General features: G+C 54.9%; 3 protein-coding genes across 5 annotated transcripts; 2 read left to right on the plus strand and 1 right to left on the minus strand.

Moving 5' to 3' along the window:
* The first annotated feature begins 403 nt into the window (after nucleotides 1–403).
* Nucleotides 404–3,289, plus strand: DHODH (dihydroorotate dehydrogenase (quinone)). Its single transcript, XM_042885882.1, has 8 exons — nucleotides 404–616; nucleotides 826–1,025; nucleotides 1,209–1,291; nucleotides 1,646–1,833; nucleotides 2,189–2,302; nucleotides 2,636–2,789; nucleotides 2,862–3,021; nucleotides 3,140–3,289. Exons 1-8 carry the CDS (start codon nucleotides 404–406, stop codon nucleotides 3,192–3,194), a joined length of 1,167 nt encoding a protein of 388 aa, XP_042741816.1. The 3' UTR covers nucleotides 3,195–3,289.
* Nucleotides 3,290–5,384: 2,095 nt separating this feature from the next.
* DHX38 (DEAH-box helicase 38) lies at nucleotides 5,385–16,000 on the plus strand. Of its 2 annotated transcripts, none has more exons than XM_042885904.1 (26): nucleotides 5,385–5,707; nucleotides 6,148–6,332; nucleotides 6,477–6,581; nucleotides 7,002–7,161; nucleotides 7,277–7,395; nucleotides 7,537–7,613; nucleotides 7,827–7,982; nucleotides 8,908–9,069; nucleotides 9,153–9,260; nucleotides 10,127–10,239; nucleotides 10,342–10,479; nucleotides 10,732–10,918; nucleotides 11,007–11,192; nucleotides 11,638–11,778; nucleotides 11,956–12,066; nucleotides 12,465–12,581; nucleotides 12,829–12,936; nucleotides 13,050–13,162; nucleotides 13,708–13,916; nucleotides 14,000–14,154; nucleotides 14,231–14,386; nucleotides 14,462–14,596; nucleotides 14,680–14,805; nucleotides 15,157–15,252; nucleotides 15,497–15,618; nucleotides 15,744–16,000. In XM_042885904.1, exons 1-26 carry the CDS (start codon nucleotides 5,385–5,387, stop codon nucleotides 15,826–15,828), a joined length of 3,693 nt encoding a protein of 1,230 aa, XP_042741838.1. In that variant the 3' UTR covers nucleotides 15,829–16,000. The 2 variants fall into 2 exon arrangements, with proteins under 2 accessions (XP_042741838.1, XP_042741839.1); XM_042885905.1 differs by having other exon boundaries at nucleotides 5,591–5,707; nucleotides 6,148–6,296; nucleotides 6,479–6,581.
* Nucleotides 15,970–19,612, minus strand: LOC122187979 (adenylate cyclase, terminal-differentiation specific-like). Of its 2 annotated transcripts, XM_042885906.1 has the most exons (10): nucleotides 19,219–19,612; nucleotides 19,029–19,137; nucleotides 18,416–18,659; nucleotides 18,155–18,308; nucleotides 17,794–17,982; nucleotides 17,488–17,643; nucleotides 17,080–17,410; nucleotides 16,586–16,657; nucleotides 16,320–16,413; nucleotides 15,970–16,120 (listed from the first exon to the last, which is right to left on the minus strand). In XM_042885906.1, the coding sequence occupies exons 1-9, from the start codon at nucleotides 19,534–19,536 to the stop codon at nucleotides 16,322–16,324; spliced, it is 1,665 nt and encodes a 554-aa protein (XP_042741840.1). In that variant the 5' UTR covers nucleotides 19,537–19,612; the 3' UTR covers nucleotides 15,970–16,120; nucleotides 16,320–16,321. The 2 variants fall into 2 exon arrangements, 1 of the variants encoding a protein (XP_042741840.1); XR_006181454.1 differs by lacking the exons at nucleotides 15,970–16,120; nucleotides 16,320–16,413 and having other exon boundaries at nucleotides 16,596–16,657; nucleotides 16,739–17,410.
* Between the last annotated feature and the right edge of the window lie 1,450 nt (nucleotides 19,613–21,062).

A 21,062-nucleotide genomic window follows, 5' to 3' on the forward strand; every position in this document is an offset into this window, starting at 1 on the left:
GCGGCCCTTCTGAGCGTGTGCGCGTCGGAGGGCCCCGGGGGGGAGGCGGGGGCAGGGATGAGTACGTGCGTGTGCGGGAGAGAAGGGTCGGTACCGGCGCGTTACGTCCCGTGGCCGAAGATCCGCCGTCGGGTTCGTGCCTTCCCGTTCTTTCACCCGCCCGGTCTCACCGCCGCTGAGCCACGCGAGCCGTTCCAGCGGGCCCCGCCCCTCGCCGGCGCCGCTTCCGTTCGCTTTCCGGCCGCCCGCCCGGCGTCCTGCTGTGTTTCCATTGGCCGCACGGGCCGTCCTCCGCCAACCGCGCGCTCTGACTGCAGGAAGCGGCTCTGCCGGGGCGGGGTGGCGCCGCGCGCGAGGGGACGCGTGGCGGAGGGCGCGGGTCGGGTGCGGGGCCGCCGAGCTCATGCGGCGGCGCCTGCGGCTGTTGACGGCGGCGCTGGGAGGCTGCGGGCTGCTGCTGCTGGGCTCGGCGCTGGCGGCGGGCGACGAGCGGCTCTACGCCGCGGCGGTGATGCCCGCGCTCCGTGCCGTCCCCCCGGAGGCCGCCCACGGCTTGGCCCTGCGCGCCGCCGCTCTCGGGCTTCTGCCGCCCGCCCGTCCCGACAGCCCCACGCTGGTACGGCTCCGCGGCCGGGAGGGCGAGGCGCGCGGGGGAGCGGGCGGCCGGGGGAGGCGGCCGAGTCGTGCCCGACGGCGGAGGGTCCTGGCGGGGCTCGTGGGGTGGCCCCGGGTGGGAGGCAGTGAGGGTATCGCGGGGCCGCTACGTGCGGGAGAAACATCCGGGGCTGCTGCTGCTGCCGCCGCCGTACCGGCGCTTCCCCGCAGGAGGTGCGCGTCCTCGGGCTCCGGTTCCGCAACCCGCTGGGACTGGCGGCTGGCTTTGACAAACACGGCGAGGCTGTGGACGGGCTGTACAGGATGGGCTTCGGCTTTGTGGAGGTGGGAACGGTCACGCCCGAGCCTCAGGAGGGCAACCCCAAGCCCAGAGTCTTTCGGCTGGTGGAAGATGAGGCAGTCATTAACAGGTGGGTTTTTACAAATCGCTGGGAGGGGCTGCTGGTGGTGCGGGAGGCTGAGGGTACCATGGGTGCTCCCGACTGTTACCTGAATGCTGGACTGAGTGTGCTGAGCTCCCTTTGTTGCTCTCTTTTCCTGCCTAGGCCTGCTAAGCACTGGCCTGGCCCTGAGCCTCATTTTTTCTGGTGCAGATATGGATTCAACAGCCATGGCCATGCTGTGGTGGAGCGCAGGCTGCGGGCCCGCCAGGAGGCACAGCTCAAGCTCACAACTGGTGAGACAAGTTTGTAAGGGTTTGCTCTAGGGATTGGCGGAATGGATCTGGGGGGCACCAAGCTAGCTGCAGGCCAAAGGAGGTATGCAAAGCCAATAGGGCTCCAGCTGGGCGGTTTCCAAGGGCAATCTCTCTGAGTGGTCTGTATGGAGACAGTGGTGCTGGGAAATGCTGACTGGGCCAGCTGCTGCAGCAACGCTCCTGTGGCTGGAGGATGGTCTGAGCTCCAGCTCTAGGAAACTCATCCTCACACCTTGGTTTTTAGCTGGTCTAGGACCTTTCTTTGTCCAGTGCTCTGGCCTCTTGGGTGGTGGTTGGTCCCTCTGTACTGGCTGAGGCATGTCTGCATTCCAGTGGGAATGCCTCTTGGAGTCAACCTGGGCAAGAACAAGAGCTCTACAGATGCTGCAGCTGACTACGTGGCTGGAGTCCAGAAGCTGGGCCCCTTGGCAGACTACTTGGTTGTGAACGTGTCAAGCCCAAATACTCCGGGGCTGCGGGACCTTCAGGGCAAGGCTGAGCTGCGGGACCTGCTGACCAAGGTGGGTGAGGAGCACCTGCAGTGCAGGGAGGAGAGAGGCTTCTTGGGTTGGTGTGCAAAGCCACCAAGATGTCCTCTGGTCAACTACTGAATCTGTGAGCCAGTGTTGTGTGCTGGAGTGCTCTTCTCCAGGAAGAGGCAGGTAAACAGTGACGCACTGCTCTATGTTCTGCTCCTGCAAGCCACCTACATCATGGCATCACAAGTAACCACAGTTCTGCCTGGGCCCTCAACTCGTGTGTGTTGTACACCCCAGGCCCTGTGCTTTTGGGACAAAAGGGCCTGACACTGTGCTGCCTGTGGCTGTGGGTACAGGTGGTGCCCAAAAAACACTGTTCCTTTGTGTCCTGCTGCAGGTGCTGGCAGAGAGGGACATGCTGTCATGTGAGCGTAAGCCAGCCGTGCTGGTGAAGATTGCCCCGGATCTCACAGAGCAGGACAAGCAAGACATAGCTGGTGTTGTGTGTGAGGTGAGGGGATGGGGGCCCAGCACAGTGGTGGTAAGAAGGGGAGGCTGCTGAGAAGCTGGGTGTGTGCACCTCCTGCTCTGCGTGAGCATGGTGCCAGACAGCAGTGGTCCTGGTCCCTCTGAAGGGACAGCAGACCTGCAGTTCTGGCTGGCTGGAGGGACAACATTCTGTTTAGCTGTAAGGCTGAGGGTCTGTGTGCATCCCACCAGGCTTCTGGGACTGCAGGTAGTGAGAGACAACTGCTGGGTATGTTGCTGGGGAACATCCAGCCTGGCTTGTTTGTTGACCCAGCTGTTCACAGCAGCTGGGACCTTACACTGATGCCTCCTCCAGGTTGGTGTGGATGGACTGATTGTCAGCAACACCACCATCAGTCGCCCCAGTGGCCTCCAGAGCACACAGCACCTGGAGTCTGGGGGTCTCAGTGGGAAGCCCCTGCGGGAGCTCTCCACACAGACAGTGCGGGAGATGTATGCCCTCACCCACGGTAGGGGCAGGGCAGGGCTCGGGGTGCATCCTGTCCTCACCCCTACTGTCCTGATTCTGTACTTGCCCACAGGCCGGGTGCCCATCATTGGGGTGGGTGGGGTGAGCAGTGGCCGTGATGCTTTGGAGAAGATCCGTGCTGGAGCTTCGCTTGTACAGATGTACACAGCATTAGTGTACCTTGGGCCCCCAGTGGTGGGGGCCGTGAAACGGGAGCTGGAGGAGCTGCTGAGGTGAGCAAGGGGCCCAGGAAAGGCTGTGGCAGCTGGGTGCCTGCGCATGAGCACTGGCACTTTGGGGCTGAGCAGCAGTGCTGGGGCTGCTAGGCTGTCATGCACTGTTTCTGACTAGGGAACAGGGGTTCAAGAGCGTCATGGAAGCAGTTGGAGCAGATCACCGGCGCTGACAGATTGCAGGATCAAGGTCTAGCTAAGAGGAGCCATGGCAAACCAGGAATGGCTGTGATGTTTCCAGAGTAGTTAGGTTGGGACCGAGCCAATGCCCTGGTTCTGGCTCTTGAGAAGGGTCAGTAAGAGGAACTGGGGCTGTACTGGTGGGGAGCTGGGGAAGGGGTCTCTGTACTAATGCGACTGCCCAGGGCTATGCTTTTGGCTTTCCTGTGGGCTGTGTTCCCCAGCAGAAGCAAGTGGTGGTCAGGTTCCCCTAGGGCCAAAAAAGGCCCTTGAGGAAGGCCGGTTGTGGAGTGATAGAACAGTCTTGTGCCCGCCTTCCCTACAGTACTGACCAGAGCCCAAGCAATGTGTTGGGTATCCCTTCTGCCCTTCAGTTCTGGAACCTCTTCAGCTCACTCTGGCTAGTGCTGGGTCTCGCACTACAGCCTTTGGAGTGGCATCTCTCCTCGCTTGTCCTCATCTGCTGTCTGTACAGTGCTTTAATAACCTGTGGGTCCTGATCCTGACCTAGAGTTAATAAACGTTTCTCTTACCTTGTCTTGTGTGTTGCTCTGCTGCCACCCCTTCAGCTGCCCAGACTCGAGGGACATGGTTAGCTGTCAGCCAAGGGATCTGTGTGCTGTATTGTATTGTATCCTGGTCAGTGTCTGGCTTCATTGTGATGTTCCCAGCTGTACCTGTACCTGGAGCCCTCACCTCCAGGAGATGTCAGGAGCCGTTTTTTCCCCTTGCTCAGACAGCTGTGGTTTTGCTCTGTCATTTGTTATGGAAAGGCCCCATTTTCTCACTCCTTTGGAAGCTGCCAGTTATGTCTTTGGGGCTTTTTGGCAGCAACTGCTGATTCACCCTGGACCTCCAGCAGTCTCTTGCCTGTCCTTTAGTGAGGCTGTGTGACTTGGATGTAGTGTTCCCTCTGCAGCAGTTCCCCACCATCCTGTGCCATGGGATTGTATGACAGTGCTGAGCTCCACCAAACCTGTTCATGGTCCTGAGGAGCAGCCTTTCACAAGAGTGGGTATGAGTGCTGACCCATGGCTGTCTGTAACCTTTGCTCTCTTTGGTGCTGTGTACCCTGAACCATTCCCTTTATTTCTCAGATGCCTTGGTTCTGACACAGTGCTGTCTGCAGTTCTAAGAGGGATATCTTACCATTGGCTTTCATGTGCTGGCTCTGGACACAATCCTGGGATGCACTTGTTTGCCTGGACTGAAGTTGGTTCTCCTGACCGTGGGGAAGTTGTGTGTCCTACAGTGCTTTTGCCTGTGCTCTGCTGCTGATCGGTGAGAAATGTTCTATGGCCTTGGAGATGTTCTATGCCTTCCAGCTGTGCATTTACCCTGAGCACTTGACTATACCAGGGTGTGGGCTGTGAGCTGTGCACCCGCAAGCAGACCAGGGCTGCAGCCCATCCTCCGGCCTGTGCTTTCAGCCAAGCCAGCCTCGAAGCAGCCAGACTGGCTCCAGGGCACGGTCAGAAGTCGCTTTGCACCCAGCCGGGATGGCTGCAGAGGGAAGGTGGGACAGCGCTGTCTTGCTATAATGAAGTTGCGCGGCACCTCTCGAAGTACTGTTGAGGCTCACGGCTCCGAGCCATTAGGCCGCGCCGTGCCCTGCACCGCGCTTGGACCCAGTCAGAAGGTTCTCCTGGAGGCGGCCGTGCCGCCCGTCCCACCTGCCTCGGAAGGACTACGCGAGCCGGGGACAGCTGGGCGGCGTCCTGGGCTGGGGCCGCGGCGCCGCCTTTACCTCTCCGAGACGAGGGACAAAGCGCTGCCGGCGGCACGACAAACGGCCGCCGCCCGGGGCCCTTTCCGCCCCTTCCGCTCCGGCCCCGCGTTCTTCCGGTCGCGCCCTCGTGGTGTATAGGGTTACCGTGCCGGAAGTCCGCCGAGGGAGCCGCGGGCCGCCCCGTGTAGTGGCAGTTGGACTCTATGGTCTCTGGGACGCCTGCAAGTTCCGCCCGTTCTGTCTATGGTGCACGAGGCCTAGAGCGGTTCTCGCGGAGCGCTGTGGGGCGGCCGTGGCGGCGCTCTCGGGGTTGGGTTGCGGTCGCTGAGGCGACTGCTGGCAGGAGGGGGTCGGGTCGGCCCTGCGTGGCGCGCAGCGGCTCCCCGTAGGCCTCATGCGTCCCCGCCGCGGTCCGGCAGCCCGTTCTTCCGCAGCGTGGTAGCGACCGGCGCCAATGGCCGAGGCCGGCGAGGCGTCGCTGCACCGGCTGGCCGGGACCGGCCCCGAAGCCGAGGCGGGCGGGCTGGTCCCGCGGGCGCGCAGCGCCGCCGCCGAGCAGCACATCTTCAAGGCGCCGGCGCCGCGGGCCTCGCTGCTGGGCCTGGACGTGCTGGCAGCCCAGAAGCGGCGCGAGCGTGAGGAGGAGGGGACGAGCGGAAAACGGTCCCGGGTGTCCTCCTACAGGGACTGGGAGGAGGGCCGCGACGAGGCGGGCAGCCCCGACGAGGAGGAGGACGAGGAGGATGATCGGAGACGTCGCGGCGCCCGCAAGGACAGGTGGGCTCTCTGTGGGCCGCCGCGCCCTGCTGGTGCCCGGCCGTGAGCCTGGCGGCAGCTGCGTGCCGTGTGCTGTGGGGATCTCTACCCCCGGCCCCGGAGAGGGGCTGTGGGATTCAAGTCTCTGGATTTGAGGACGTCTGGGAACGATCTGATTGGTGCCCACCCTGAGTTGTTACGCTAGGAATGTTCTGAGATGCTACCGGGCCTGCAAACGCCTGTTGCCCTGTGCACGTCACCTCTGCCTCCTGATCTTTGGAAACAGCAGTTTGCTTAGAAGTGCTTATGTCTGAAAGCTGGGATATTGTGTGAGAGAGAGCAGTCTCAACCACATGCTTCTACTGTAGCAGAGATCAGGACTAGAACTGTAGGAGACAAGTTAGAAACCAGCTATTCCTCAGCATTGTGGAATGTTTTTAACTTCTGTTCTACCTCTCTAGGCATTACCGTTCTGTCCATGTGGAAACACCGTCCTACACAGGTGGTGTCAGTGAGGAGTTTTGGGAACGCAGCCGGCAGCGGGAAAGGGAGCGTCGTGAACACGGTGTCTTTGCCTCCTCAAAGGAGAAGGAACGGAAGAAGGAGCACAGTAGGGATCGAGACCACGATCGTAAACGGGACCGTGGTAACTTCTTGAGGCTTTTGTTACTTTCTGCTTAGGTTTCAGTCTTTATTCTCTCTGTTGCCCTTGACTAATGTTCAGTATATTTTTTAGGGCAGATTTGGGAAGTTTGTACATAGGGCGCCTGAGCTTGTTTTCTGTCCACAGAGGACTGGGACAAAAGTCGTCACAGCAGCAGATCAGAAAGAGATGGCTCATTGGAGCGGAACAGCAGGAGGAGTGAACCAGAGAGTCCCAAGCATCGTCCCAAAGGTAGGAGCAGGACTTGGTAGAGACCTCAGAAGAGATCTAACAAGAAAAGGTTTTTAATTTGAGGTGAGGGTTCTGCTGTTTTTGTTTGTATGAGTGCAAGTGAAGAAGTCCATGTTTTTTAAGACTTGTGGTTAGAACACACATAAAACTCCATGCTCTTCTAGGATTTTGGGACTGGGAGTGATCTGCCAGGTCTGTGTGAAAATCTGGCCAGTCTTTGCCCAGCGGGGTCTGTTCTGAGTCTGTGTGATAAGAGATGTGGTCCTCTGGCAATTTTCCTTGGAGTTGATGTGTGCAAACACCTTTAGAAGGAGAGCCAATGGGTACCCTCTCTGTGCTCCCTGTTAGGAGGTGTAAAGTGGCCCTAGGTTCTTAGGATCACTGTGTGAACACTGTGTCAAACTCAATCTCCTCTGCTAGATGCAGCCACGCCATCTCGCTCCAGCTGGGAGGAGGATGATAGCAGTTACAGCAGTTCTCGCCGCTCACAGTGGGAATCTCCTTCACCCACACCTTCCTGTCGAGACTCAGAGCGCAGCCACCGGGCATCGCGGGACACAGATCGGAGAGACCGGGACAGGTATCATAGCCGGGTGTGCAATCTATGATCTGGTGATCTGCAAGAAAGGGAAGGGTACGTGTAAGATGAATATCTGTCTTTGTGCACTGATTTCTGTCTTGTGCTGTTTTCTCAGGTCTGTAAGGAGCAGGTATTCAGATAAGACACCATTGCCCACCCCATCCTACAAATATAATGAGTGGGCCGACGACCGGAAACACCTGGGGTCCACACCACGACTGTCCAGAGGTAGAGGTGAGGAGCCTAGAGTGGGCTGCTGAGGCTGGACAGTGACATAATCCCTGTGTAGCAGAAGGACAGGTTTTGTGAGATTTCCTCCACATGCAACAGCCTGGTGGGGCTGGTGGCCTGTTCTCACCATCTCACCTTCTTTAGGGCGGCGTGAGGATGGAGAGGAGGGCATTGCCTTTGAGACGGAGGAAGAACGCCAGCAGTGGGAGGATGACCAACGGGTAAGAAGCCTGAACAGGGAGCAGGGTGTTCAGTAGACAGCAGGCTTTTGGCTGCTGCCACTTAGCCCAAAGCATCGGCAGGGCCTGGGTCTGCCGCTGGTGTTGCACCTGGTCACAGGTGCTAGTCAGCTTTCTCCCAGTGGCTGGGTGAGGACCAGAGTCTACCCAGCTGGGCAAGCAACGCAGCTCAGTGCTGCATCTCTCTCCTCCTAGCAAGCGGACCGGGACTGGTATATGATGGATGAAGGTTATGATGAGTTTCACAACCCCTTGGCCTACTCCTCTGATGAGTATGTGAAGAAGCGGGAGCAGCACTTACACAAGCAGAAGCAGAAGCGTATCTCTGCACAGCGGCGGCAGATCAATGAGGTAGGGGCAAGATGTGGAGCTGGCTGCTCTGAAAGTGTGGAGGTTGCTTGTTTTGCTGCCTCGAGTGACCCATTTGTTGGTGGGTTTGGCTAAGAGATAGAAAAAGGTTGTTTTTGTCCTGGTCTGTGCCAAATGAGAGGCTCATAAAAAAAACCATTGTTATTATGTTCCTTTGGAAAGTGCAGTCCTGCATCTCCTGCACGAGTCAGAATTTATAGTTAGAGAGACTGCAGTAGATGGGTGTTCAGGGCTGCAGGAATTTGGAGGGCTATGCTATATAGGGTGCAGGTGCTACGTTATTAGGACTGTCTGCTGTTCCTCCGGTGGACTCTGAGAGCTGCTTCCCTCAGCATAAGAGTAGGTCTGTCTCCAGGCTTTCTAGCATATTCAGCGTATGGTAGGGATGTAGATTGTTTGCCTTCCATTTCCTTTGAGACAGTTCTGTTGACTGCATTGACAGTTCTGTGGCCAGTCTCCATTTCCCATACTTGTCTTTAGTTATTTTGTTATTTTAGTTATGTTTCTTTCCTAATGCTTATCTGTGGGCTCTGTAGCCTAAAACCTTCAATGTTCTCCACATTCTGGGCTTGCTTATTTTTCTCTTTGGGTGTCCAAGCTCTTTCCCTTTTGGGGAAGGAAGACCAGCAGATGTGGCATTGGATCATTTCAGTGCTTAAAGCTATGTGCCGTAACTGCGGTGTGTATTGTAGTCAGTTACAGATTTGCCTTCAGTAGCTAGCCACTTTTAACTTTCTCTTCTAAGAGTAAGTTAAGCCATCCTCAGTTGGTCACGGTCCTGTAGAGCTTTGCAGCTAGCTGTGTTGCTTGATTTATTGCCTCGGAATTAGTCTGGGTAATGTGTGGTTCTTGGGTTTTGGATAACGGAGGTAATAGTTAAAATCTTCTGATACGTTCTTTCCTGCAGGATAACGAGCGCTGGGAGACAAACCGCATGCTGACCAGTGGAGTGGTTCATCGGATTGAAGTGGACGAAGATTTCGAAGAGGATAACTCAGCCAAAGTGCATCTGCTGGTGCATAATCTGGTGCCTCCTTTCCTAGATGGGAGGATAGTCTTCACAAAACAGGTAGAAGCTGTGGCTAATGGTGCCGACGATGGGGAGCCTTGCAGATGTGAGCTCTGTGCTGAAGCAGTGCCTCTTTCCTCTAGCCAGAGCCAGTCATCCCGGTAAAGGATGCCACTTCTGACTTGGCCATCATAGCCCGAAAGGGCAGCCAATTGGTGCGCAAGCACAGGGAGCAAAAGGAGCGTAAAAGGGTATGCTGAGACCTCACTATATGTGTTATATAATGCCTCACTGCTTTTGTTTGGGCTTTGTAGAATACAAGCTTTGGTGGTAGTAGTAAGGTGTTCCCCATATTTGTGTGATCTGATATATGCTGTTAGTCCAGTTCATTCCGTTGTCTCACAAGTAGCTGTTGTGACTTCCTTACTCACTGCCTGGGATGTTAATCACTGTGCATTTGCACAGGGGAGTTTGATCCGAAGGGCATTTGGACTGGGGAGAGAAGAGCAAGTGGGAGAATACAGTGTAGCTCAGGCACGGTCAACATTCAGTGTGGTAGCAGGACAGATCTTATCGTGTCTCAGCAAAAGAGTTCTGAGGAAGAATATACAGGAAAGTAGTATATTAGTCTTTGTGGGTGTTTCCCTAGTAGAGGGATTTTCTCTAAAACTTACATGGTAGTGGTTAGGAAAACATAGATATGTTCATAGTAAACTGAATGTGAAACTGTGAGTGGAAAGGAGGAAGTCCTGATATCAAATGTGAGAGAAAACAGAATGGTGAGAGTACCTGTCAAGAGCAGGAAGATTAGCTCTGGTTCAGATTTTTGTATATTTAAGTGTAAATTTAATGGAAGGGTCAGCAGCTGAAACAATTGTCTTAGAGGGCTGTTGATCATCCTGTGCTTGTTGTGTCTTTATCCAGACCAATGCCTAAAAAAGTTCTGCCCCAGTTTGCTTGGAAGAAGGAGACTTGACATAGGGAATGGAGTGTGTGTTCTCTCCTTTAGCACTAGGGGATTGAGGCAAACATGCTTATCTAGCCTTAGAAGTAGGACAGGAGGAGAATGATTTTTCAGTCCCCACTGTGGTACTTACACTGCTCTTTGCGCTTCCAGGCTCAGCATAAACACTGGGAGCTGGCAGGCACAAAACTGGGAGACATTATGGGGATCAAGAAGGAGGAGGAGAAGGACGAAATGGTGACAGAAGATGGCAAAGTGGATTACAGGTAAGAGCTTTTGGATGACTTCTGCCTAGCTAGTGGCGTTGTGCCTATGCTGTAGGCAAGGTGTGTGAGGAGACAGCTTCAAGACTTGTCATGTTTCCTTAGGACTGAGCAGAAGTTTGCTGAACACATGAAAGAAAAAAGTGAAGCAAGGAGCGAGTTTGCCAAGAAGAAGTCAATTCTGGAGCAAAGACAATATCTGCCCATCTTTGCTGTGCAGCAGGAACTGCTTTCCATCCTCAGGTATGACTGATAGGAGACTGGTCACAGTGCAACCCTGGGGCTTTGGCTTACGTCTCTGGATCCCAAGTGAGAAATTCACCTAGGTATGTGTTCTGTTCGGAAGCTGTACCCTCAGAAAATGGCCTATTGCTTTATGTGATTGATAGCAGCTTTCCTGCCATAGTAGGACAGCTTTTGGGTGGCCATCCAGAGCTATGAATGAAGAAGCCTGTCTCTGTGGTATATGAACAAATATTGTTTCCCTTTCTTCAGGGACAACAGCATTGTGATTGTGGTAGGGGAAACAGGGAGTGGTAAGACAACTCAGCTGACGCAGTACCTCCATGAGGATGGCTACACAGACTATGGCATGATTGGCTGCACGCAGCCCCGCAGAGTGGCAGCCATGTCAGTTGCCAAGCGGGTCAGTGAGGAGATGGGAGTGCGCCTGGGAGAGGAGGTGAGTCTGGCAGCATGTGGAGGCGTGCAGCCTCTCAACAGTGCATGTACAGGGCTGTTGAAGACTTGCTGATATCTCTGCCCCCCAGGTGGGTTATGCCATCCGCTTTGAAGACTGCACGTCAGAGAACACAATAATCAAATACATGACAGATGGGATCCTCCTTCGTGAGTCGCTACGAGAGGCTGACTTGGACAACTACAGTGCTATCATCATGGATGAGGCACATGAGCGCTCGCTCAATACTGATGTGCTCTTTGGCCTGCTTCGGGAGGTGTGTGTGAGCCTGGACAACAGGAAGACAGCAACATAGGGCATTTGAGCTGGTATTAGGGCAGAATATTGGCAGGGACAGTGCTTTTCTCCCAGGTCAGAGCAGAGATGACGAACAGAGACTGCCACATCTCTGACTGCGCTTGCTGCTTAGACATCTTGTTCTTTGTTTCTTAAATCTCCCCCTTAGTGTGCTGCCAAAGGTTTGCTGGTATAAAGTAGCTCCAGATATAGAGGTGTTTGCAAGTGTAAGACTTTCTCAGCTGGGGACAGCCTGTCTTTTTAACTGAACAGTGTGTGTTGGTGTACCATGGCATTAGTGGTTAGTGTTTCTAGAGTACAGTGGAAGCTCAGCCCTTTGCTGTTTTTTTTTCAGAAGTGATGGAAGAAGCCTAGGCCCATGTACAAATACCACTTGCTTATTGTCCTTTTCATCTGTTTTCTAGGTGGTAGCACGACGCTCGGATCTGAAGCTTGTTGTCACCTCTGCCACCATGGATGCTGATAAATTTGCCTCTTTTTTTGGGAATGTTCCCATTTTCCACATTCCTGGGCGCACCTTTCCTGTTGATATTCTTTTCAGCAAGGTGTGGTCAATATAGTAGGGTTTGTGTTGTGAAGGGGTTGTAAAGGTTGTAACTTAGGTATGTCCCGCTCTGCAGTGATCAGAGAGGAAAGACAAGGGATAGCTATGTTATGATGCAGTCCTATACACAGAGTGGGGCAGGTGAGATTACTGGTGTCAAATGTGAACTGTCTTTCAGACACCTCAAGAGGATTATGTGGAGGCTGCGGTGAAACAAGCTCTGCAGGTCCATTTGTCTGGTGCACCTGGAGACATCCTTGTCTTTATGCCTGGTCAGGAGGATATTGAGGTGAGTTGTTTGGCCATGAGCAAGCAGTGTGCCCTTGTGGCCAAGAAAGCTGATGTTATCCTAGGGCGCCTTTAAAAGACGGTGGCCAGCAGGTCATGGGAGGTGATCCTCCCTCTCTACTCTGACTTGGTGAGGCCACATTTAGATTACTGTGTCCAGTTCTGGGCTCTCCAGGTCAAAAAAGACAGGGATCTCCTAGAAGTCCAGCAGGGGGCCACAAGGATGATAAAGGGTCTTTGGGGCATCTCATGGATGAGGAAAGGCTGAGTAACCTGGGTCTGTTCAGCCTGTGGAAAAGGGTTGGACTTGATCTCTTGAGGTCCATCCCAACCCCTGCAATTCTGTGATTCTGAGTCCTATTTTCTTAATTGTATGTTAACACTCCTCTTTGTGTCTAGGTGACTTCAGAACAAATTGTGGAGCACCTTGAGGAGCTGGAGAAGGCACCTGCACTTGCTGTACTGCCCATCTATTCTCAGCTGCCATCGGACTTACAAGCCAAGATATTCCAGAAGGTGCTGATGTGTACTCTGATGGGACTGGGCAGAGGTGAAACTAGCACAGGGAAGGCTACTGGGCATGAGGGAGTGCAGAGATGTCTTTTGTGTGGTACTTATAGAGCAAGGGAAAGCATGTGCCCACTTTAACTTCCTAAGAAGTCACCCATGTTGTTCTAAGTTCTTTATGGCTGCTCTGCAGTCTTCCTCAGTGGTGCAGAGGCTGTTGCCCAAGGAATTTGACTGATGTGTGGTATGTTTGCAGGCTCCAGATGGGGTCAGGAAGTGCATTGTTGCCACTAACATTGCAGAGACCTCACTGACAGTGGATGGTATCATGTTTGTTATTGACTCTGGATACTGCAAGCTGAAGGTAAGCAAAGGTTTCCTATACTGTCCATGGATCTCTGGCATTGGGTTGATTGAGCTCTGTGACAGTGACCCAGCCTTTCTCTTTCTTCATTCTGCTCTCCTTGCGCCCTCCAGGTTTTCAATCCCCGTATAGGCATGGATGCACTGCAGATCTACCCCATCAGTCAAGCCAATGCCAATCAGAGAGCTGGCCGAGCTGGCCGAACAGGCCCAGGTCACTGCTTCAGGTAGGCTCCTTACTGGTGTTTCTATTCTTATCATAATTCATGTCTGGACATCTGGCTACGTATTTTTTTCCTCACCGAAGAGCTAGCTGTTCACTGTCTTGAGCCTACTGTGGGTATGAGGTTTCTGGACAGGCTTTCTGGTTTGGACCCAGCGTCTCTGCAGAGTATGCTCTCATTTCTTCCCTTGCCAGTCTTCACTTGTGACTCCTTCCATCTTTGCTGAACCAGATGCTTTAATGCTCTCAGGTTAATAGCCAAGCCAAAGGCAGCTTTCTCAAGGCTTTTCTTTGAGGCTGGTTTGCACCCAGGGAAAGACTGTGTTTGAGAGAGGTGTACCTTTGCACTGCAGCCCAGGTGCTCTTATGTGCTGGGGAGGCTGCACGGTGGCCTGAGGAAGAACTTCCTTAGGGTCCTGCTTGTCGGCATGGGTGAGTGCAGAGCTGCTGCTTTGTGCTGTGCCTGGTGGAGTTGGGAATGGATGGTCATTCAGTGAGGAACACAGTGGCCTGAAGGGGAGGGGAAGGCTCTTGGCATCTTTCCCCCAGGCTCTACACCCAGAGCGCCTACAAGAACGAGCTGCTGACAACCACGGTGCCTGAGATCCAGCGCACCAACCTCGCCAATGTAGTGCTTCTGCTCAAATCTCTGGGGGTACAAGACCTGCTGCAGTTCCACTTCATGGATCCGCCCCCTGAGGACAACATGCTCAACTCCATGTACCAGTTGTGGATTCTGGGGGCCCTGGATAACACAGGTACTGGCTACAGGGGTGGGCTGTCAGCTCACACACAACTGCTAGGACCTGCCCACCTGCTGATTATTACAGTATTCCTCCAGGTGGTCTGACCTCTACAGGACGTCTGATGGTGGAGTTCCCACTGGATCCTGCACTCTCGAAAATGCTCATTGTTTCATGTGACATGGGTTGCAGCTCTGAGATATTGCTCATTGTTTCCATGTTGTCTGTGCCTGCCATCTTTTATCGGCCTAAGGTACATGTTTGATCTTTCAGCAGCTTGGCGCCTTCATCTGCACTCTTGACTGACGTGTTCTTTGCTTATTCTTCAGGGCCGAGAGGAAGAGAGCGACCAAGTGCGGGAGAAATTTGCTGTCCCAGAGAGTGATCACTTAACTTACCTGAACGTTTACCTGCAGTGGAAGAACAACAACTACTCTACTCTGTGGTGCAACCAGCACTTCATTCATGCCAAGGCCATGCGGAAAGTGAGGCTGTGGCAATGAGGTTTGGAGAAGGAGCCTTACATGGGAGAGGGACGTGACTGTTGTGTTTCTGTGCAGGTGCGGGAGGTGCGTGCCCAGCTCAAGGACATTATGGTGCAGCAGCGCATGAGCCTTGCATCCTGTGGTACTGACTGGGATGTTGTCAGGAAGTGTATCTGTGCTGCGTATTTCCATCAAGCTGCAAAGCTGAAAGTGAGAGGGGTCTCTGCTCATCTGGGTGATAAGAGACCCTCTCCACTGGGAATGGGTGTGCTAACCTCACTTCTCCTGTGCAGGGCATTGGGGAGTACGTCAATATCCGTACAGGCATGCCTTGCCACCTGCACCCCACCAGCTCCCTCTTTGGAATGGGCTACACGCCAGACTACATTGTATATCATGAGCTGGTCATGACCACCAAGGTAAACTTGAGCTGAGGGCTAGCAGGAAGGGTGAGCTGTGCTCCAAGGGACCTGAGAAGCTTTGCCTTGATAGTAGAATCTAGGAAGGTCCTGTTTTCAGCCTTTCTCATCTCTAGCAACTGGATGTATCTGTGTAGTCTGCAGTGTCTTGTCCCTTTTGTGATATCTTCCTGGCTTATGTGGGATGTCTTTTAGTCTCACTAACTCCAGGTTGTAGCTTTTGAAGTCAGGAGGAATTGTCCGGAAAGGAGAACTGCCATCAAGAAGTGGAGGAGGGAGGGAGCTGCCATGGCTCTGTCAGTGATGCCCAGGCCCTTGTCATCCTGCTAACTGGATCTTCTGTTCCCGCAGGAATACATGCAGTGTGTCACTGCTGTGGATGGAGAGTGGCTGGCAGAGTTGGGCCCCATGTTCTACAGTATCAAACATGCTGGCAAGTCACGTCAGGTGAATTCTCCTTTCCAGGAGCTAATGGGAGACAAACAGCGGGCTACTACACTGGAAGGGAGAGTGTGTGCCTGGGTGGAGTTCCTGCTGCATACAGCCCTGCTGCATACCTGTTACGGTGGAGGAAGTTGGAGCTAGTTTTTTGTTTTGTTTTTACATAGAGAGATCAGGGTTGTGGGCCTGTGGAAAGTCTGCTGCTGTGCGGGTCTCTACCTGTTCCTGATTTGCTGCTCCTTTACTGCAGGAAAACCGCCGACGTGCAAAGGAGGAAGCATCTGCCATGGAGGAGGAGATGGCTCTGGCTGAGGAGCAGCTGCGTGCCCGCCGGGAGGAGCAGGAGCGCCGTAACCCATTAGGCAGCGCAAGGTGAGTGCTGACACTGTGGGTTTCCTGTTTAAGAGCTGCATGGAGGATCCCAACTTTCCCACAGGTGTTCCTGGTGCAAGAGTTGTTTTCATCTTACACTGATCACCATTGTCCTTTCCTGGCAGATGTACTAAAATCTATACGCCTGGACGGAAGGAGCAGGGGGAGCCCCTGACGCCACGACGCACCCCGGCCCGCTTTGGCCTCTGAGAAGGGAGTGCTCATTGCTTCGAGGCATAAAGACTTCCCAGGAGCTGCTGAGTTTTAGGGCTCAGTTCCTCTGACTGCTGTGAGGCTCTCTACAGCCCGTGGCCCAAGAAGGCTTTGATGCTGTGTATTATTTTTGCTACAGAAGAGAAATAATTTTATTTGTTTAAAGGTTGTCAGTCTTTAACCCTTCTGTTGTTTTGTGTCACTTCTCATCCTGGAGGTGAGTTCCAGGCAGAGACAGCCCTGCCAAGTTCTGCAGGGCTCGTGCAGTCAGGTCGTTGCCCTGTAGAGCCTGGGACAAGGCAAAGAATTACATTGACGTGAAGGACAAAAACAACCTGTGCCTGACCCAGCTCTGGCCTGGACTACTGCAAAGGCAGGTCTTCCATGACCTGTATCCTGCGCAGGCAGCTAGTGCCTAGCTGTCCCTGTACACAAAAGAGCATCAGCTTAGCACTGTTTTGGGCCAGGTTGACTGTTACTCTCCTCACCTTCATCTGCTCATGATTATGGTACTGTACGTGTGTTCTAGCCCTGAAGTATGTGTTTTCCACATGCAAGCTGTCCGGTGTGTCTTGAAGATGTCTGGAGGACAGACAGAGGAAATGAGATAAGGTGAGGTGAGGTACTGGTGCAGAGAGACAGCCTTGCTCTGCTGGCCTTGCAGGAACTTGGGTAATCCAGCAGTTCATCTGTCCCACGTACCCCTGTGGGTGGCAGTAAGTGCTCAGACCCGCTCCCCGTGTTCATTACTTACTGGTTTTCACCTGTGAACTCTGCAGTCTGTTTGACTTGCTGCTGGATCTTGTGGTGTTTCTCATTTGACTGCCTGAAAATGAGATGTAGGCTGAATTAGTTGTGAGAAGGCAGCCATCGGCTCCCCTCTACTTGTGTAAGGCTTCTTACTCACATCTGCTCTTTCACACTCTGGCTGTTATTGATCAGCATCAGATTCCTGTCCTGGTGCAGCCTACTGCTATTAGAACAGGCTGGGGTGTGGGAAGCATGCAGGGCTTTTACCTAAAAAAAACAATACTCTGTGCTGTGTGTGGAGGCAGCAGCCTTTGGGGCTGAGCTGTGAGTCTGCAGTTGCCTGTGTCTTGGTATAGCTGTTCTGGAATGAAGGAACCATTACCTCAGCAGTCTGGACAGAAACTTAATGTCATACTGAGGGCACCTTTCTAGCAACAGAGGAAAGTGGACTACTTAAAGAAGAACAAGATGTTGGCATGCTGCTGCTTACAGACCCACCGCCTCCTCCTCCCTTGGTGTTGGCTCTGCAGTCAGCCCACTCGTGGCCTGGCCTTTCCACCTCTGCCCTGCCTGTAGGCCAGGATCTGTCCTTCAGCGGCGCCTGGGGCTCAGGTTGAAGTCCTCCTGCCCTTGGGCCATGGTTCCGTCTGTTCTTGGCCTGAGCCTGTCTCATGGCCTTGATGAATTCTTCCTTGAAATCCATCTCTGCGTTGCAGACAGACAGTTCATCTTCCCGTCTAGCCAGAGCTTGCTGAGTGTCCTGGTGTAACTCCTGCCAGTACTGAACTTGGCTGCTCAGCTTTTGCAGCTGCTCCTGGAAGGAGCGGGCCTGCAGTGGCACAGAGGGGTGATGAGACATGCAGGCTTAGCACAGGTGCCTAGTGGGAAGGCTCAGGTCATGCTTACCTCCTGCTGGCTCTGCGCCTGGGCCCTCTGTTGCTTCTTGAGTTCCCTGTGGAGCTGTTGCCTCTCTTCCTCGTAACGACCAAGGAGTGGAAGATTGTGGCCTATCTTTCTCTGGGCTTGGGCCAGCTCTGCCTTCAGGGATGCCACTTCCTCCACCTACATGAAAAAGGGCGGGTCTGGGAGTGGCCAGACAGGAAGATGGAGCTGCACCCCGGGCCAGCGCTCAGGGCTCTGTCCTGCTGCTGAGGCAGAGGGAGCTGCATGGCAGCCGGCTGCATCGTGTGGTTGCCCTGTTCCTGCCATCACCTGCTCTAGCAGCTCTGACATCTTCTTTCTGCTCGAGGCTGCTTTCTGCTGTAGGTCGTGGATTGTCTGCTTGTGTCTACTGAGCTGCTGCAAGCTTTGCATCTCCCTGGCCTTGGTGGCTGTCAGCACCTCTTGCTGCTTTTCCAGGCTCTGCTGCAGGGTCCGGTTCTGCTCCTTCTGAGCCTTCAGCTGCAGAAAGGTTCCACATAGGTGGAAGCCACAGTGCTGTGTCACTGCTGCTTTCTGTGCCCTCTCCCTGTGGATTCCAGCTCTGTGCTGCATAGGCTTTGTTGCAGATGCTGGGGTGCCTGGTGCACCAGGCTGAGCCCCCTAGTGCCCGAAACTTGGCTTGCTGCCCTACCTGCTTCTTCAGGGCTTGGAGTTGTTCTTGGCTCTTCTGTAGTTCCTGTTTGGCATGGGCAGCAGCATGCATGTGTTGCAGTGACTGCTCCAGAGTCACCTGCTGCTTCTGCTGCCACCGGCTCAGCTCCATCTGGAGCCACACTGCCATCTCCCTGCAAGCACGGCCACAACTGGAGCAGCCCTGGGTCCCCTCCCTCTACAGAGAGGACGCAGGGCAGGGCTCTGCCTGTGCTGGGGCATGGGATCAGGGCCCACATACCTGCTTTCTGCTACCTCCTGCGGCGCGCGCAGCTCCACTATGCTGCTGTCAGCTGTGTGCTGCATGCTACTCCTTGCACAAGAGCATGGCTGTTCCTCTGTGCACTGCATGGTGCTCCCTGCACTCGCCTGCAGCTGTTCCTCCTCATGCTGTAGGTGGCTTTGGGCTGCCAGTGACTGTGCTGGGACCTGGGCTGCTTGAGATAGGGCTGCTCGCTGGCACTGCCTCCTTCTGCCCTGAGCTTCTGAGAGAAGAGGAGCAGGACTCAACCCAGCAGCGCAGATCAGGCACACTGAATAACTAATTCCTCAGAACTCCTGGGCTGCTTCCTGCAGTGCTCAGGGCCCTGTGTGCCATGGGCCATGTGCTACCTGCTCACCACTCCAGAACTGCCTGGGGTAACACTGCTCTGTAAGTGCAACCAGTGATGCCTCAAATGCATATAGACCCTTCTTACCCTTTCCCCTACATTGCACCAGGATATGCAGAGTGCTGCTATAGTATATGAGCATGGCAGCACTGGGCTCCGTGCTGAAGCTGCCAGAGCAGCAGGCTGCAGGCTTCACTTGTCCTGGCCTCATTAGCATAGATGTCTCTCTCCATGCCCTCCTACCTTCCTTAGCAGTACTGTGCCCTGTTGATGTTGTGTCCCGTGCCCAGCACTGATGCTCCTGGGCTTCCCACCTCTGTCTGCAGTGCTCTGTGCCTGCTTGCATGGCCACCTGTGGGAGCAGCACGGTGTTGGGGCATTGCCTGCCAGCTCCTGGCAGTCTGCACGCTGGCACTATGCCCGAGGCACAGACCTGCTCGAGTTGCTCTGTGTACTTCTCCAGGAGATCATCACTTGCACTGGAACTACTACAGGAATCTGCAGAAGTGGCCTCTATCTGAGCTGTGTCCTTCTGGTCCTGTGGAGAGGTGCAGAGCTGTTTGTGGGCCCCCAGCAGAGTGCACTGCGCTATGCTCTGCCCATGGAGGGGCTGGGACTCGAGATGGAGAAAGCTAAGCTGGGACAGCCTAATGGTAGTGGGCTTTAGAACGGGTTTTTGGTAAAGGGACACGGCCAGCCCCATGGGGCTGCAGCTCCTGGCCCCTGGTCCCTGCCACAGTGCCCTTCCCATGGTGGCAGTATCTCCTGTCTCCCCGCAGCCCTGTGCAGCAGCCCCTAACCCATGTTGGGGTGCAGAGGAGAGCTGCAGGCTGCAGGTGCCACATAGGGGCTGCAGTCACCCAGCTCTGCTCTGTTGAGCAGACAGGCCCACTACAATTGTGCCTGCTTGGAGTGGGAGTGTGGTGCTGCGTTCTCACCCTGCTCATGGCAGCTAGAATGTGCCCTGTGCTCTGTGGGCTGGTCACTGCCCTCTGCAGTGCTGTTGGGCAGCAGTGGTGCCTCACTAGGTCTGAGATGGCTGCAGGGGACCCGTGGCTGAGGGTGGGGAATTTACACAGCCCAGCCTGTGGCCTTTGCACTGGGCAGTGGTACCTGCTCCATTATTGCCCGGTAATGATGCTTCTGAGAGATCAAGTCCTGGTGCTTCTGCTCCACCACATGCTGCTGCAGATGCAGCTGGGCCAGCCGTATGTTGTTCAGGTCCCTGCAGATGTCCAAGTCCACCTGCAGCACCTGTAGGAAGGCTCGTGTGTCCTGCTGCTGTGAGTCCTGGTGTGTCTGTGCCCCTCCATACTGTGGCTCCAGCACTACTGCTTCTCTCTGGCCCTAGGACACAGCGTGAGCAGCAGCTTGTCTGTCTCATGTCTGTGAGTGGTACCCAGCGTCAGCCCACTCTGTAGCCCCTGACAGACACTGGGGGGCTGGACAGATGTGCTGCGGGGCCAGGTTTTGGTCAGCAAGCAGCACCAGACTGCTGGGTGCAGACCTCTCCCCAAGTGTGTGTTCAGCCATCTCCTAGAGGTCTCAGGCACTATTGCTGCCCAGCTCTGCAGCACGCTGGTGTAACCTGTGGCAACTGTGAAAAATGGTGGCAGTTGCACCAGTGCAGCTGCTGCAGAGCCGGATGCTCCTCCCCAAGCCCTCACACTGTTCCCAAGCCCCAGGGGTGGGCTCTCTGTTGGCACAGGTGATGGCTGCCAGGGCCTCCCCACTGCCTGCCCACCAACCTGCAAATGCATGCCCACTGCCTGACACTGCTTACCTGGGACTGAGAGGACTCCATCTCCTGCTGCTGCTGCTGGATGTGGCTGCTCTGCTCTGCCATGGTCACCTCTGCCCCTCGCAGTCCTCCCTGGGTCTCCTTAGACTGGCATCTCACTTCAGGAACCTCCCTGCATGTGCCATATTCTGGTCACATTCTCTCTGCTGCAGAGACCAGAGCATGGAATAAGACAACACAGACAGCCCTGGGTCCCGTGGAAGGGGGCAGCCAGGGACATCACCCAGGCCTGCTCACACCATTGGTGCTGCAGCTTCCAGGAGCACCTGCTGCCTGTGAAGGGAAGGCACACGGGGCTCACCCAACCCCAGCAGGATCAGTCCCTCCTCTCCAGGGTGCAGGGCCCCAGCGGTGCCTGCAGCTCTCACCTCCCCGCACCACTCTCCTTCCCCTTGCCCATGCTGCATCCCTGGCATGGCATGGCACTCTTCCCACTACAGCCCAGCCCTGGTCTTGTTCTGAGGACAATGCCTAGA

Source organism: Lagopus leucura, unplaced genomic scaffold (genome assembly GCF_019238085.1).
Source record: "Lagopus leucura isolate 7727_CA_CO unplaced genomic scaffold, USGS_WTPT01 Super-Scaffold_100053, whole genome shotgun sequence".
NCBI lineage: Eukaryota > Metazoa > Chordata > Aves > Galliformes > Phasianidae > Lagopus > Lagopus leucura.